The 16,698-nt window shown below is 34.8% G+C and overlaps 1 protein-coding gene across 1 annotated transcript; it reads right to left on the reverse strand.

The window, feature by feature from the left end:
• Positions 1-6,525: 6,525 nt before the first annotated feature.
• Positions 6,526-13,655, reverse strand: LOC129220646 (acanthoscurrin-2-like). Its single transcript, XM_054855075.1, has 2 exons — positions 13,593-13,655; positions 6,526-7,029 (listed from the first exon to the last, which is right to left on the reverse strand). The coding sequence occupies exons 1-2, from the start codon at positions 13,653-13,655 to the stop codon at positions 6,526-6,528; spliced, it is 567 nt and encodes a 188-aa protein (XP_054711050.1).
• Between the last annotated feature and the right edge of the window lie 3,043 nt (positions 13,656-16,698).

A 16,698-nucleotide genomic window follows, 5' to 3' on the forward strand; every position in this document is an offset into this window, starting at 1 on the left:
AAAAGAATAAAAACATTTCATGACCACTTATTTTATTTTACGTTTTAAGAGAATAAAAGTGCTTGGCAAACGCCGATTCTATAAACATCCAGGTCGCTTGGCACGGGAAATTAACCCTACTTACATGGCTGTTAAGCATACAAAAAGGGAAAAACAAACATTCAAGGTTATAACTAATAAAGTTACATTGAAAATATATAACTTTATTAAAGTTGACCACTTGCGGTGCACTACTTTAGTGGTCAACTTATAGAGGTTGAATTATATGATAAGATCTAATTCTGTGCCGGAAAATAGCGGTCAACTTAGACAGGTGGTCAACTTACAAGAGTGGTCTCATGTCCGCCCTTAACAGGTTTTACAACTTAACAGGTTTTACTGTAGTAGCTATAGTATGTACTATAAGTATGAATGATAAGCTATATTAATAAACACTTCGTTTGCTACACTTATGTGGCAAAGATCGGTGAAATGTTCTTTTTCGCTGATAGCACTTACTTAAAGTTTAATTGCTTGGTTGCGTGATCTGTCATGTTTTTATCTAAAATTTAGATGAAGGATTGGGATCACTGCATGGAATATGAATTTTAAACGCAAAACAAAATATCAATAGTTTACAACAGTAAAGCAAATGAATAAGCTATCAAAACACATCTTCCAATTTACAAACGATGTTTTTATGACTTTGCTTAACTCTCGCACTCCAGACCTGCTTTCTGCAACTTTTTTTTTTTTTTGCATTATCATTTTTTTTTAGAAGGCGTGTAAGAGAACACTTATCTGGTTATCATGATGAATCGTTAGCATATAGTGACTTTTTAAATGTAATTTAGTTTAATTTTGTACCCTTCACATGATCTACATCAGAAATTTAGTTATTAGGTCATTCCACGGAAGACGGTTATTTTGTCCTGCATCTGACGCTTCATAAGTTTCATCAAAAGTAATAATTTAAAAGGGTAATGAACAAAATTTTGTTCCTGCAGAAATCAAAAACATTGACTTCTTAAGCCAAAGATTTCGTCATAAACTTTTAAAATTATTTCTTTTTTTATGAAATATAGGAACCGTCACGTGAAGGAAAAAATGCCCGCTTTCAGTGAAATAAAGACGTATATATTTCTTTTTCAACGGTTTTAATTATTGTTTCGCAACAAATGAGATATGTTTCCTTTACGTTGGAACCTCATAGGTATTAAAAGGCGCCGTTTGTTTTGTCATTGCTGTATTAATAGAGCACATACATTAAGTATAATACATACAACAAACTACAAGAGATTAACTTTCTATGTATCGCACGTACCAGCGCAGCCAGAAAAACCTCCTGGATGGGATTTTTTGATGAAAAATACCTTCTGAAGGGGTTTTTTTTTTTTGATGAAATATACTTCCTGGAAAGGATTTTTGATCAAAAGTCCCCTTCTGAAGGGCGTTTTTTGATCAAAACAACCCTTTCATATGCATAAATTACTGTATTAGAATTTGCATTTATGATAAAACCAATGACTCTGGAAAGTGTTTTCGCCCCCAACCCCCCCCCCCTTTCACTGTGCCATTAATCCCACGTGACGCACGCAAATAAATTAAATTTTAAGCAACAAAGTTTTTTTCCAAAAATGATACCGTGTCATGAGTATCTTGGTATATCAAATGTAAAGATTTAAAAATGTACGTTTAATCAAAATATTAGCTATCGCATTGGATTGCCCCGCACTTGACGCTGGAATTCCCGATTGTAAAATTTTAAAAAAAAGTATATGGAAAAGAAAAAGTTGAGATAGTCAATATGTAAACAAATCAAATTTATTAACCTATTACAGCTCTTTCCAACCTCCAGGAAACAAGTCTTGTTTGTTGTAAAATTTTACTGAAAAGTTTTTGCTGTGTTTCGGCATAACTTTGAAAAGTTCAAAATGACCGGTCTACTGCCACATATACTCTTTTAAACTGAAAAACATTTTTAAAAAGGAAACACCGCATTATAGGCAAATTTTCTATATTGTGTACTATTTTGTATTGCGTTCTTTAAAGAAGCTAATTTGGCTGTAAAATGTATTTATGTATTAAAAACCAATCTTTAAATGAGAAAAAATCATTAAAAAATGCGGTATCTCTCTCTATATTCACCTTTTATTAAAAACAATTTAACCAAGGCAAAAATTGATTAAAAATAAGTGATACTTCTACATTTTGAACTTTATAAACATGAAAAAATTGTAAATAAAAAAATACCTTTGTGCTGGAAAGTAAAAGAAAATATCACAACGTAAAGGCATGGTTTCCTAGGAAGCGTTGCGCCGATCTTCAGCACTGCGAAACGTTCTGGAAACCAGGCCTTTAAATATCACAAACTTACAGAGAATTGTATGCATGTGTTTCGGGCTTGTAAGGAACCCCGTTTTAATGCAAAAGAGTTGAGCTTTACGGATGAAAAGATCTTTTTCCGGATGTCAATTCTTCTATAGGCTGAACTCTTTTGTATTAAAAAGGGGGTTCCTTGTAGCACCAAAACAAAAGTAAGCCGCTCTCTGTAAATTTGTGCTACTTGACGTTGTATTATTTCTATTTACCCCAGAAAAATTGGTCGAAAAGAGATGATATTTATGCATATTTCCTTCTATAACAACGTATTTTCAACGTTGAAAATAGATGAAAAATAGCATAAACAACAAGACATATTAACGTCAAAAACACGTTTGATAGTAACGTCATTTCAACGGGTATGCGGCAACGTTTTTTCAACGCTGAAAAAGTTGGTTTCAAAACAGCATTAACTACAAGACATATTGGCGTTGAAAACACGTTTGATATTAACGTTGTTCAATGGAATGCGTAACGATTTTTCAACGTTTTTAAAGCAGTTGTGTGCTTCCAGGGTTCATTTAGACATACTCATAAAGACAGAAGCAAACATACATAGTAGATGATACAATTTAATACACATAGCTACATACGTAGTACTGTCTACGTTTAAGGAAGTGAGGAGAGAGAACGTAAGAGTTTTAACTAAAAAATCAAGTTCCTGGTTGTTTGAACGAAAAGGCAGTTTGGTGAATGAGATGAGCAACACATAGTTTAAAACAATCTGAACCTATTTGGCACTCTGGCTATGATCAAAATGTGCAAACTGAGTTGTGTGTGGAAAAATTGCATAATAGCCAAAAAATCGATAACAGGGATAGATAATATGCCAAATAATAGATAACAGATCCAAAGTAAGAAGACATGGGATTTTGAACACGATTAACTTATATTACTGTGAAATATAACATCGGCTTAGAAGACCCAGTGAACCTACTCTATACATATAAGGCTGTCGAAGTTGCGAAGGCTGTCTAAGACAGCTTCGGAGCCATATAAATGTACATTATCATAGACACGACATCATCAGCATTGTAATGTAATATCTATATTGGTATTTTAAGATAAATACAATGTTGCAAATGTGCTGTTATTGCAATATTGCTTTTTAATCTTTATGTAATCTTTATGCAGTATGAAACTCGTAAATATTGACTCCATCAGTATAATTTCAAGATCAGTCAAGGTTGATGCAAGAAATTTTTTGCTAGTTGCATTAGGGGCGTATCTTAGTAAGGCTCAAGTAAAGAATCCCAAAATGTGTACCTTCTAGAGGAGCTGTGAAGGCTCTACGGGGGCACCGCGAAACTTTGCAATAACGTCGCAATTAATTAAGGACTTTTAAATAATGAAACTTTTCAAGATGTAGCTGCGCAAAAAGATGGCAAAATCTAAAAAATCGGTTCTATACACTGTATTTAAAAGAATGTTTAAAGAATTTTCCCGGCAAAATCTCAACCCACATCTGTGAGTGTTTTGGGATATATCATGCATTAGGGGCGTGATTCAGTAAGGGTCCGGACAGAATGCTCAAAACTAAAAGATCCGTGGGTAGAATATAAACATACATCCAAAAGGTTCGACGGACAGAAGGTCCAACGGACATAAGATCCAGCGGATTTCTACGGATGGAATGTCCCGATCATTGAACTAGAAGGTCCTATTTTTGGACAGCTAGGACATTAGGTTAAGTTTCTTGAGCAGGCTGGGCATAGAGTCTAGATTTGGAAGTTTAACCATTGTCTAAAACAAAATTATTTCGTTAAATGTTAAATTGAATTAAAATTGATTTAGTGAAAACCGACAGGCAATCTCCCCGGAAATGTGTTCATCCCCGGAGAGCCATAATTCATTTACAGGGGCGCAGAGGGACATTGCAATAGCGAATCAAGTAATTGTTATTAACGATGTTTTAAAAAATTATATTTTTGGCGGTCTAGTATTTGATCTTCTGCAGTCCGGAATTGGATCGCGCACAGTGCCCCCCCCCCCACACACACCAGCCCAGGACTGAATATAATATTTTTTCCAAAAACATTCCATATTATTTAAGAGAAGAAACGAACACTCCTTGAGAAAACAAAGTAATTTTACTAGAGAAAAAATATAGAATTTTGTGTAAAAATCTTAACTTCTTTTAAAAAGAACCTTAAAATTAAATTTTTCGATAGTTACCGATTATTCTTCAGTTAAACATGTCACACACCTCCTATTTTTTTCACTTACTAATGCTTGACTTTTTTTTAGCTTAAAAAACAGTTAGTTACCTATTTTTTTTTTTTTTTTTTTCCTATATGACATCGATTTTGCATCGTGTTTTGGATATATTGCGCTTTTTCGTACTGGGCTGCATGCTGTAAATTCATTTTAAATTCATGTTCAAGATTCAAATAGAAGTGAACAGGATAAATCATAATAGATGACTCTTTTTTTTTCCCCCTCAAAAAACGTTTTAAAATGAGATTTTGGTGTAAGCATTTCAAACAATACAAGTACCAAGTTATTACGGTGCTTTTTCTTGTGCGGCAGATAGAGGTTCAGAGTTCTCCATATGCGGCATTAACACTTTATGCTCCAGGCGTAAACCAGCCTAAAAATGCGCATCAAAACCTTTAAAAAAATGAATAAAGCTTTTTTTTTTTTAAATCTATGTTGAACTTTTGTTTTTTAGAAACTATGTGCGCCCTTGGGTTACTTGTCCAAGTGGTCCCAGTCCGTCCCTGCACCTGTCTTCAAGTAAAATGCAAACGGAAAACGTTATCGATCGTTTTTGCGCCGACTTCAAAATATATGTTTAAAAGTAGTATTGGTAGTGTTCAAAGAATAAAATTATGTTTTAGAGTAATTTTCAGCTACAGCTTTGAAGTCAGTTTTTTTATTTATTCAACTTATTTATTTTGTTTATTTATTTTATTATTTTCTTTTTCAAAATTATTGTATGTTTCATATTTTATTTAAAAATAAAAAATATATATATATTAACAGTATATTCAGTAAATTACCGCCCATTAACCAGGGTTAAAGCAGAAATACGTGAAATACACCGCTCCTATGCCGCGTTGATGAGTGCTAATAATTACGAAACTGCAGTCCTCGGCTGAAATGACTGAGCTGGCGGTGTATTTCACATATTTAACAGTGACTTTTTTCCTCGGGTGTGATTTAGTTTGCAGAAACATATTGTAGATGGCAGCACTACATTTTTAAAAAATCTTTGTGATATAGTGAAATCGTAAGTACAACCTGTGTAAAGTTGACCACCTGTTTAAGGTGAACGCTTTTGTCAGGTGCAGAATTAGTCCTGGGTCCTGTATCACACAAACCAACCTCTATAAGTTGACCACTAAAGTAGAGCACATCAGGTGGTCAACTTACATGAGTTTCACTGTATATCCACAGTGATTTTTTTTCCTTTTTTTTTTTGCATCTGATATGTTGCAGAAGTAAAAAGAAACTTGGATTCGTGAAATACTTCAATTTTTGTCGTATTTTGTCTTTCTATGGGGTTCTGTGCGAAATATGTTGGGAGATTTTAAGAAAGAGTCAGTCTGCTTGTGTGTCTGTCTGTATATCAGTATGTCTGTGTGAGGGGAACCCCTTTCTTTCTGACTGCACTGACTCACTGTTCAAATGAACTTATACGAATGGTCAGCAGGAGTAATGTCGGTAATTAGTTTTGGGTTCGATTGCTTCAGAGAAATAGCGTAATCGAACACTTTTCTCGTTTCATGACGGAGGGAAAAAAACTCATTTTCAAGATTTGATTTACGTATTGTTATAATTTGTGGTTTATCAACAATAACTTTTGATATAGGAAAATGATAAAATGTGCGCAATTAAAATTTAAGTACAAATTGAGATCTGCTGTCCCACGCAGTACTTATTTATTTAGAACTACAAGGCTTGGCTACTTCAAGCCGTGTAACCTAAACGACTAAACGAGCGAAGAAACTGATATCGTCGAACAACAAGCAAACGAATATGGAATAAAGTAAGAAGGAAAACAATTTAGAGTCACGTAGTTACAAAATAAATAAATAAATAAATGAAAATCGTTCTGAATACAAACAGAAATGTAGTCATAACACAATATAACGTCGTAACAAATATATTTTATTGCTTTTCTTACAACAAAAACCAGAATTTCCGAAAATATCGTTTCATTTAGACTATAAATCCACCTGGGAGGCCCATTCCACCTCCAATCATGGGGGCAGCCATACCACCTCCGTATCCCATGCCGCCCATGGGTCCGATAACTTGTCCTCCCATCATACCAATACCTTGTCCTCCCATCATGCCAACACTTTGTCCTCCCATCACACCGATGCCTCGTCCTCCCATCATGCTAATACCTTGTCCTCCCATCACGCCGATGCCTCGTCCTCCCATCATACCGATACCTCGTCCTCCCATTATGCCGATACCTCGTCCTCCCATCATGCCGATGCCTCGTCCTCCCATCATGCCGATGCCTCGTCCTCCAGCAATGCTGCCTCCTTGACCTCCGTAGCTAAATCCACCATATCCAAGACCTCCATACCCTAGGCCTCCATAGCCTAGTCCTCCATAGCCCAGACCTCCATAGCCTAGTCCACCAAAGCCTAGGCCTCCTAAGCCAAGTGCTTGGCCTCGGATTAGAGTCATCAGAGCGGCGAGACAAAAAGCCTGAAAAAAAGAAGAAAAAATGAATTTTTTAAGTGATTATAAGTGTGTTTAAAACATTTCCAAATCTCTTTATGAACACTGCACAAAACTACCTAGAATTAAAGAAGATTGGGTTCAAAATATTAATTAATATTTTGCTAAAAACAAATTACACATAAATAGTGTTTTTTTTTTTTACATCACTTGGAGAAGATGGACAACAGTCGGTGTAAGAGAGCTATAAGTTAGTCATTTTTAAATAGTTAGCTATAAGAGAGCTATAAGTCTTAATTTTATCATGATGAAAAATGAATAAATGCAACTCTTCTCAAGGCTCGAATAGTAACGCAGATCATCTCGGTTTTCCAAAGGAGTCCATCACAAATGGCTCCAAAAAAGAGAGAAAGTATCAGAGGAGGGAATTTTTTTAATATTTACGCACAATAATAGAGAAACATATACTACAAATAGTCTAGTTGATGTTTGATGTTTTATATTTTAAAGCTAAGAATTACTCAATCTTTATTACTTAATTTAAAATTAAGATATTTTTAATAATTCATTTATTTTATCATTATTGTTACTAGTATTGACTTTGCTTAGACAGTTCAAATATTTTAAACATATATTAGTAAACGCACACGATGTATTATTCACTTTTCTGAATAAAGCATTTGTTTGAGTTTACAAGACTTAAAATGTTCATAAATATTTCGATGTTTTTTATGAATGTCGCACCAATAATGCAAAGGAAAAACGTTGTTCGGGCTGTCATTGGTGTCAAAAATTTTAAGCCAATCAATTACGTTTTTGTTGTTTCCCAACAATCGAAATATTCCCGTTCTTGGTAATAGCAGAATTTTTTAGCAGCGATTACATAAGTGAATCGTAAGATAGGTACTCTAGACCTAGAAATATATTATAGATATCTTAGATAGATTGTAGAAAAAGATTTTGTGACGGAAACAACACACCAATTTTTTTTTTCCCCTAAAGAGTTCAGTTCTGCTCTTTTCTGTAAAAGCATAAACATTGAAAAAAAAAAGCGACTTTTTTAAAATAATCGTTTAGTAACTCTTGATAATATATACAATACACATGCCTAAAACTCTTTAATGCTCCGTGTTGTGGGTAAAAAAAATTAACTACCACCTTATGCATGAAGCATGTGCCAAGAACGAAGGAGAAAGATGTATCAACTAAAAAAATATGTCTAACTGCGTGCTTTCAAATGAGTATCCATTAGCTAATTTCTATAATTACACTATTTCCACTGTTTCCTGCTTAGATAAAAAAAAAACAATGTCGAAGCACAGAAATTGAGATACGCCTTGCCATTTTTGATGACGTTAAGGAGAGAAATGGGGTTGAAAATTCAATCCCATAAACTTTTAGGAATTGAAGTTTCAAAAAGGCAATTTTAGAGGATCTTTGCAATGTTAGGAGGAGGCGTTTGGAAGCCTTCCCTCGGGCATTTCGCAAAATTTAAGTCTTAAAGACGCGATTGTAGACATCTTAGGTAGTGTTTGGAGAAAGAACGCGCTCAGTGACTTTTCTCCGGTAATTTTTCGAAACTGAAGTTTGAAGAAGCGCAATTTTAGGCAACCATCGATGATGTTAGAGGAAGGAAGTTTCGAAAAATTCCTCCACAACTATTATGAAACTGAAGTTCTAAAATTCAATTTTAGAATACCTCTTTCAACGGAAAATTAAAGGAATAGGTTTGGGATTTCCTTGCGTGAATCTCTATATTTAAGATGTTCTAGATAAAAATGCTGAGGTAGCCCTCCTCCTCCCCCCCCAAGCATGAGCAATCAGATGCATAGTGAAATGTAAGTTAAAAAATCAACCACCCTCTCCTTGAAACATTTCTGGATCCGCTCTTGGCTCACAAATAATGTTTCGCTGCAAACCCGATGAAGCATGCATACCAACCGAATTCGTGAATGTTTTCTAACAAAAAGACCTCTTTAATCTTCTCGGTGGTGAAAACCAAACGCTACTTTACTGCTACAAAAAGACGAATTTACAAATGCAGTGCTACCAGCCTTGTCTACTGTCTAGTGGTCAGAGGAGGATGACTGCGATGAGGTGGTCCGGGGTTCGAATCCCGGCTCGGGCATGGATGTACTTTCTCTCTCCTGTGCTTGTCCTTTCTTTGTGGGAATATGTTGTTGTGCTGTGAATGGTTGCCTACCCTATAAACGGGTCCCTATGGCATGCGTGTACTGTAGAAGTCGGATTTCACACCAAATTACGGTACAGTTGGAAAAGTGAAGCAGCGCAACCCAAATTGCAGCCTATCTGGTACACGACAACAACGACAAATGCAGTAGAATGTCAAAAATTCGAACGCACTCCCATGAAGAATAGCCCATGAAACAGCACGACTATTGCTGAGGGACAGATACATTTCGTGAAATAAATAATTGCATACAATGACTAAAAAAATGAAACTAAGTATAGTATATGAACTAAGAGGTAGAGTATTATATTTTCCATCAAAATGGCACGGATTTCACCATATGGGAAATGAGAGTAAGCGAAAAAGAAAGATCGACGGTAAAAATTTTTAGTCATGAAACAAAGTTATTTTCAGATGAAGCGGTAAGAGATATCAATATCTCGATAAGGAATATGTAGAGCAGTTTATTTCACATTAATTCAACTTTGTGTTAAATCGGTTGCATTTTTCTGAATTTCATTCAATATTTGTAGTTTAATTACTGTAAAATGGTTCCTCACAGAGTATATACAGTACTGTAACAAAGGCGGATTCAGGGGAGGGTCAAAGGGTCAGCTGACACCCCTCTGACAAGAATCTTATCATGATTATTATCGAAGTTCAAATTTTTAGATCCCAAAAAATCGTGCATGGAACTAATGTTAATCTTTTTTTTTTCCGTTCTGCAAAGTATTTCTATTCAGAGCGTCGAAATTCAAAGAATATGACTGAGTTCGTTTACTGGGCTAACGCTAGTTTGAGTTTTGGGTTCATTTTCAATAGAACAAAATCAAATACCTCTAATTAGAGATTTTTCAGAGCACTCAAACAGCGTGTTGTGTGTGCTATAAAATGTGTATGCAAATATATCCAACTATTTTATAACTGTTATCTCATATATTCAAAACTGACGGTAGCGTGACTAGCCTGCCGGCCAAAAGAAATGAAAATTTTGGATAGTATGATTCATGGCACAGGTTGCGTCACTGAAAAATTTAGGGTGGGGGAGGGTTCATTTGAAAGGGTTTTGATCTAATTCGAGGAGAGGGGTCCGTAGCATATGAGGGGGAACGTTATCACCCTTGTGGGGATGGGCACACCTGCATAACTGACACTTTTATCGTAAACTTGACACCCTTTACAAAAATTTCTGGATCCGCCCCTGTACTGTAAATATTTTCCTTTATGTTCAGTAAACAATAAGAGTTAATTTTTGTCATGTTGTGTACTGTACGGTGTGTTTTGTATGCAAGGCTGGATTCACCTATAAGCTAAACAAGCTATTACTTAGAGCCCTCACTGTGTTAGAGGCAACAATTCCCGAAAAATTGCAGGATTCGTTACATAAAAAAATGAAAAGTGCTTGAAAAAATAAAATTTATTTTCACGTGCTTGAAAATTTTAAAGAGTGTGTCTACGAACCTAGAGTTTTAAAATTTCTAAAAAATGAGAGGGTATAGGGGGTAGCTATGCCAAAATATGTCAAACTCAGCTCCTTGCTACATCCCGCATCAAAAATGTAAACAGTAATGATTCTTACGTTTCTGTGACATATTACTGGAGATAAATGTTCGTGACTCACATGTTTCATATCTTGCTACTTATTTAGCCCCGAATTATTTGGCCCAGTATTTTGGAAATTCCGTTGTATTGCTTACGTTTATCTTACATCTACTGCATACTGTCGATCTGTTTTGCGGAGAAAATAAAACATTAGTCTACCACTATTCTGCACTACTTGTAACTTAAAAAAAGTTGTAATGAGAAAAAATCTATAGCTAATTTTTTTTTTAAACTTAAAATAGCTGTTTCTTACAAAGTTAGAACAACAATGTAAAACTATACAATCAAGTACTAAAATGTCAGAGACTGGAAAGTGCAAATGAGGGGCCTTAAATAAATGTAATTGTTCTAAAGTCCTCGAAAATAATTAAATAAGTCTTCGAACTCCTAGCATAACTCATGTGAGCAAGTAACAATGCATTGTCTTTTCTCTTCCCGCGCTCTTTCTCTCTGTCAACTGCTCTGTCATTGATTTGACGACCAAATAACAATTTTTTATTGTGTATTACCTTAATTTTCAAAATAATAAAACCTCTCTTATGCGGACACTAATGGGACAAAAAATTTTTTGTCCACAATAGAGTGGTGTCCGCAGGACAGGGATTCAATAATGTTATTTGACTTGGAATCGGGGAATTACAAACTGTCCGCATAAGAGGGGTGTCCGCATTTGAGGGGTTTTAATATAACTTTAAAAAAAACTTATTTGCCAGGTTTTTTCCTAGTATTTTTGTAGTTACTTTTGCTTCTTATAAGATTTCAAAATATAGAATTTTGTATCGAATTTTAAAAACGTTCTTCTGATGAACGAACTCCGAACAACCCCCATTTAGGGGGGGATATTCTGTACCCCACTTAAAGAGGAGCTCTACATCACTCTCATGATGTCGTTTCCCCTCTTATTGTCACTTCAAAAAAGACAGCTGGCAACATATTAAAAGAGAAAGAACAAAAAAGTAAAAGAATGGTTTTATGTATCGCAGGAAAAAGACAAACATAGTGCAAAATTTTTTTGAAAAACATTGCCTCTTTCGCCACCGACAGAAAAGCTGTCCGGGCTACAAATAGAGCTGCATAACAGAAAATGCTTAGGGCCCCATAAAGTCTAAATCCGGCCCTGTTTGTATGTTATGCACACCGCATTATACAATTCCTTTGTTTGGTTAAATTGCATACTATTTTCCAAAACTGTACTTTTTTGGTTATTTTCAAAAATCCGAACAGTTTGAAAATCCGAACTACTTATCGTCCCAATTAGTTCGAATTTTTTCTTCCTGTGGTATTCAAAAGCTGTAAAATATAGCAACCTCAACAATTCTATATAAAATAAAACTACAAACCAATTCAAATACTTACAAAAAATAAGTGACTTGGCATGTTTACCCGTAGTTGTGCTAGTTCAAATGACGTATGTCCCTTACGAATTTGTTCTGCCTTATATAGGTGGTGAACTATCATCGCCTATGTACAGCTTAAGATACTATTATCTCTTAAAGGACAATGAAAAACGGAAAGTGACAACAGTCAATGAGTCTCAGGTTGAATGTAGTTTTTGGAGCGAATCAGAACTTTTTAGCGTACTTTTTTTTGTTAATTTTACACCTAATTTCCGGTTAAGTGTTTGAAGCTTTTGCGTAAATAGAGGAAGTTACACTTGTTTTTTTTTTTTTTTTTTTTTTTTAATTTTTTTCACTCAGCATCATTTCCGATTAAAAAGAAATTAACTCTTGATAAAACTCTAACACAATACCGCGTTAAGTTAAAAATGGAGAAACATATAAGAAATCACAAAACAGATGAGCTCTTCGTAATGTAACACTACAGAAGTATTTAAGTTAGTTTTTATGTCTTGAACATTACCCTGTTATATATCAACAGTAGATACTTAAAAAATATATACATCAGGCAGTTTTGCTGTGGAAATGTGATGTTGGTAACAAAGTCCACAATTTTTTTTTTTTTTGAAACAGGAGTTTTTATTTCTTATATTTACATATCATTATTATTATAATTGTTCCAAAAATTACTATTGTTATTATCATTATTATCATCATTATTATTGTTGTTAAAAAAATTACTATTGTTATTATTATTAATATTATTATTATTATAAATATTACTACTGTTATTATTATTATTATTATTATTATTATCAGCGTCATTATCATCATTATTTTTATTATTATTATTTGTTATCTGCAGTCCACTTTGTGTGCTGAGTGATCAATGCAATTAGCATGTCTTCCAAAAAAGAACTATGCAGACGATCCAGACTCCTATGGAAGGTCACGAGAAGTTAATGCGATCTCCCAAAAATGTCCATGATCGCAATTTTTTTCTAACGATTCGGCAAATTCAGAAATATTGTTGCTTCTCTTTAATGATGCCAAACGTCTCTTTTCCTCACATGTGAGTTTTTGTGCTTTCTTACTTCATCATTAGGTCGAATTCGCAGTTTTATTCGGTAAATTGAGGGTTTTCCTCCTCCCAAAAGTTTAATCTTGTGCTGCTCCTGGATCCAAACGTCAGTTCGGTAAACTATGCATGGAATGCTAGAACGTAATTATTCCCAACATTTATCCAGGTAAATATCGGAACATAAATTGCTAATCTGCTGTTTTTTTGTTTTTTTTTCCATGGCATCTTTGTTTTTCTTTTCTAAAATTAATCAACAAATAAATCAAATAAAACAGAGCTAAATCTGAACCACGGAGAGAAAGTGAATTATTTTAGAAGCAAAGGGATGTAAGTGGCAAAATTAAAAATTTGGAGATAATCAGTACAAAGAAAGAAGAACCTCTTGCCTGTTTTGGGGCAAGAGATTGTACTTGTAGCTCAGGTAGATGCTGTTATCCAGCATGGTGTTGGAAAAAATTTCAATGAAAGCCTACAAAGGATATGAAAATTAAACTCGTTTTACTTGAAACTTTAAAAAGTGCACTTACACCCCTTTACTTTTCACGGCCCCATTTGAATCATTTGTAATAGGCTGTTTGTTGTATTTTGTAATAGCGGAGAACAAACTTCTTACTACTCGGTGCTTTCTGGCTGGTTCTAACTATTACAAAGCATACAAATGATGACGCTTAAAGGTCGTCCAACCCCTCTCCATGGTCAAGTTTTTAAGAGTATTTACGTTTTATTTACTACAACAACTTTCCTTTCCAGTTTGTTTGAAGTTAAAACAGATAAACGAACTTTAAATCTCATTTTTTATGACTGAGCAGACATTTTAAGCCTTGGACAAGATTAAAAACAGTGACAAGACTATCCTTTCATTGTTTACCACTTTATATGCAGTATTGTGCTTGGTGAAAAAAATTTTAAAGGGGGTACTACATTTTATAAAATAGATGTCATTCTTGAAGGGTTTTTTTTTTTTTTGTCCAAAAAAAAAAGTTGGTTCAGAGAAGTACACCAACTATAACTCCAAATGCGGACATCTAATTTTTGGAAAAAAGTGGTTTGAAACCATTACATGAAATTCGCGTTATTTTTTCAATAATAAACCAAACATTTGAACACCGCCCCACCTCCCCCCTACAGTCCTGTTTATATATTTTTATTTATAAATTCTCTTGAATGAAACAGGGCTACATTTTTTTTTAACTATTCCGCTTCAAAAATGTTCTTGCTTGGATCTAGTAGAAAACATGAAATTCTTTCATTTTTATACCATCCAGAACTCGAAAACAACTTTCCCCATTCATTCACATGAATGAAACTCGCGTTTTAATTAACAGTCACGTAAAAAACAATTTCCGACCTTTGCTCTGAGTAAATACTTTCTCACTTTCTCTAAGTTTTTAGTTAGAAGTAGAAAACGGCGAGTGCTGACCCGTTTCTTTGAGACAACAGTGGAAAAAAGCTAGCATTCAGAGCATACAATCCCTCCCTAGGTAAACTTCCCGGTAAACATTACGTCTTCCGACAGATGTCGCAGCAAGTTGTCGTTTCCACTTTCCCTCTCTGAAACGCCCCCTTTAGTAACATCTCGCCTTTAATAAATGCGTCGACTGCTTGAATAGTTTTAGCTTCAATCAGGGATGCCATTAAGATTATTCGCAAAATCTGAGATTAGGGCTCATGGGGTGCCCACAGGCGCAAGTTGAGACATCAAAATTTTTGGAGGGGATTTTTTAACTTCTTTAATTTTTTTAATATATTTTTTTAGTTTGTTTATATTTTATTTCATTTATTTATGTAGTAAATGTGTGTGTGGGTATGTCATTGGCGTAGCACAAAACCTTATCATAAAATAATAATAATAATTAATAAGAATAGGTAAAAAATGAATAAATAAATAAAAATTAAAAATTAAGCAAAATAAAAAAGCGAGCTAAAACATAAAAAATAAAAAAAGGAAAAGACGGTTGAGGATTTTTTTACGGAGGGGGGGGGGATTTGCGCCATTGGGGGGATGGGCACTCCTGTTGGGATTCATAAAATTCCCAAGATCTTGGGCAAGAAAACCAAAATCATATAACTTATAATAATTCTAAAAAAAAATTCCTTTCTTTTGTAATTGCTCTATTTTGTAATTATGTAGGGGAGACCGGGGCAAGATGACGAGCCGGGCAAGATGACGAATGTCTTAATTTTTCCGTTTTAAACTACGTAACTGCATCAACTGCATGCTACGGGCTCTCATATCCGATGTTCGTTCAGCAATAGTACAGAGACGCTGAAATCGTCATATTTGTGTTAGTTCTGAATCTCTGATTGTTTACCGTTGCCACGATATAACTTTTATGCATGTGTAAATAAGCTCTGCTGCATATACATATAGGATATATCGTGTCTCTGGAGTATTTATGAGTAACTTAGTTTAAATACTACCTATTACCATGAATAAATGTCAATTAATCGCCCTTTGTTATGGCAATGGAGAAGAATCCGTTCAAACAGGCAATCTGGGGCAAGATGGCGGGCAGCAACGCGGGGCAACATGACGAGCTTGCCTATTGCCCGTGTTTCGGAATTTATTAAACTAACTATGTTGTCCACTTTATTAAATTCCTGTAAACTCTGTCTGTTTGTCCATGCGACCTTGCACTTCTCCTCTGGGGCTAAAGGACGCATTGAATCAAGGTAGTATCGTTCGAAAGCGGGTGACCAGGGGCTATTTATTAACTAGTTGGCCAAATGACTAGTTGAATGAATTAAACCAAGCAAAGAATCTCCTCCTCTGCTGATTATTGCCAATCATAAATCTCACATAGCTTTGCAGGCTATCTTACCTTGCAGTGAAAAAACATTATCATGGTTGGGTTGCCATTTCACACATCGTTCACACATCGCATCGTCTCTAGCTCCTGATGAGACATTTTTCTGCCCATTAAAAGCGTACTATAGCCAAGCATGTGACAACTTTATGGTTATTCATCAAGGACAAACTATCACAGAAAAAAAATAATGGTGAGCTTTTGAGCACCGCTTACTTCAAAGCAGCTACAGTTGGAAATGCCGATAAAGGGTTTAAAGAATGAGGTATCGAGTCTCATAATTTTCTTGTTTTTTAGCGGACTACGACGTTGTTGGCTCTGAAACTGAAAATAATAGTGCTAATCCTCAGAGCTTGGGAGTAGAAAACCAACGTATAAACCCTTCAGACGAAGCAGAAGTTATGGCAAATGCTGATTCCAATGCACCAAAGAAGCATTTTAGTGTTTTTGATTTCATTGCATTGTCTAAAGCAACACAATACGAGAAAACAAAAACTGAAACTTAAACATTCTTACAAGCACACCCATCAAAAAATGTCAGAACAAGGAGCATAGCGGAAGAAAAAAAAAGAATTATTAAAAAAAAACAGGGAAAAGAAGCTCGTGAAGCTAAAAAGGGAGTAAAAAAAAAACTCAGACCAAGTTCCTGTAGGCCCAAGTCTATTACTGTGGGCCCGT

The sequence above is a fragment of the Uloborus diversus genome, chromosome 4 (assembly GCF_026930045.1).
Source record: "Uloborus diversus isolate 005 chromosome 4, Udiv.v.3.1, whole genome shotgun sequence".
Classification (NCBI taxonomy): domain Eukaryota; kingdom Metazoa; phylum Arthropoda; class Arachnida; order Araneae; family Uloboridae; genus Uloborus; species Uloborus diversus.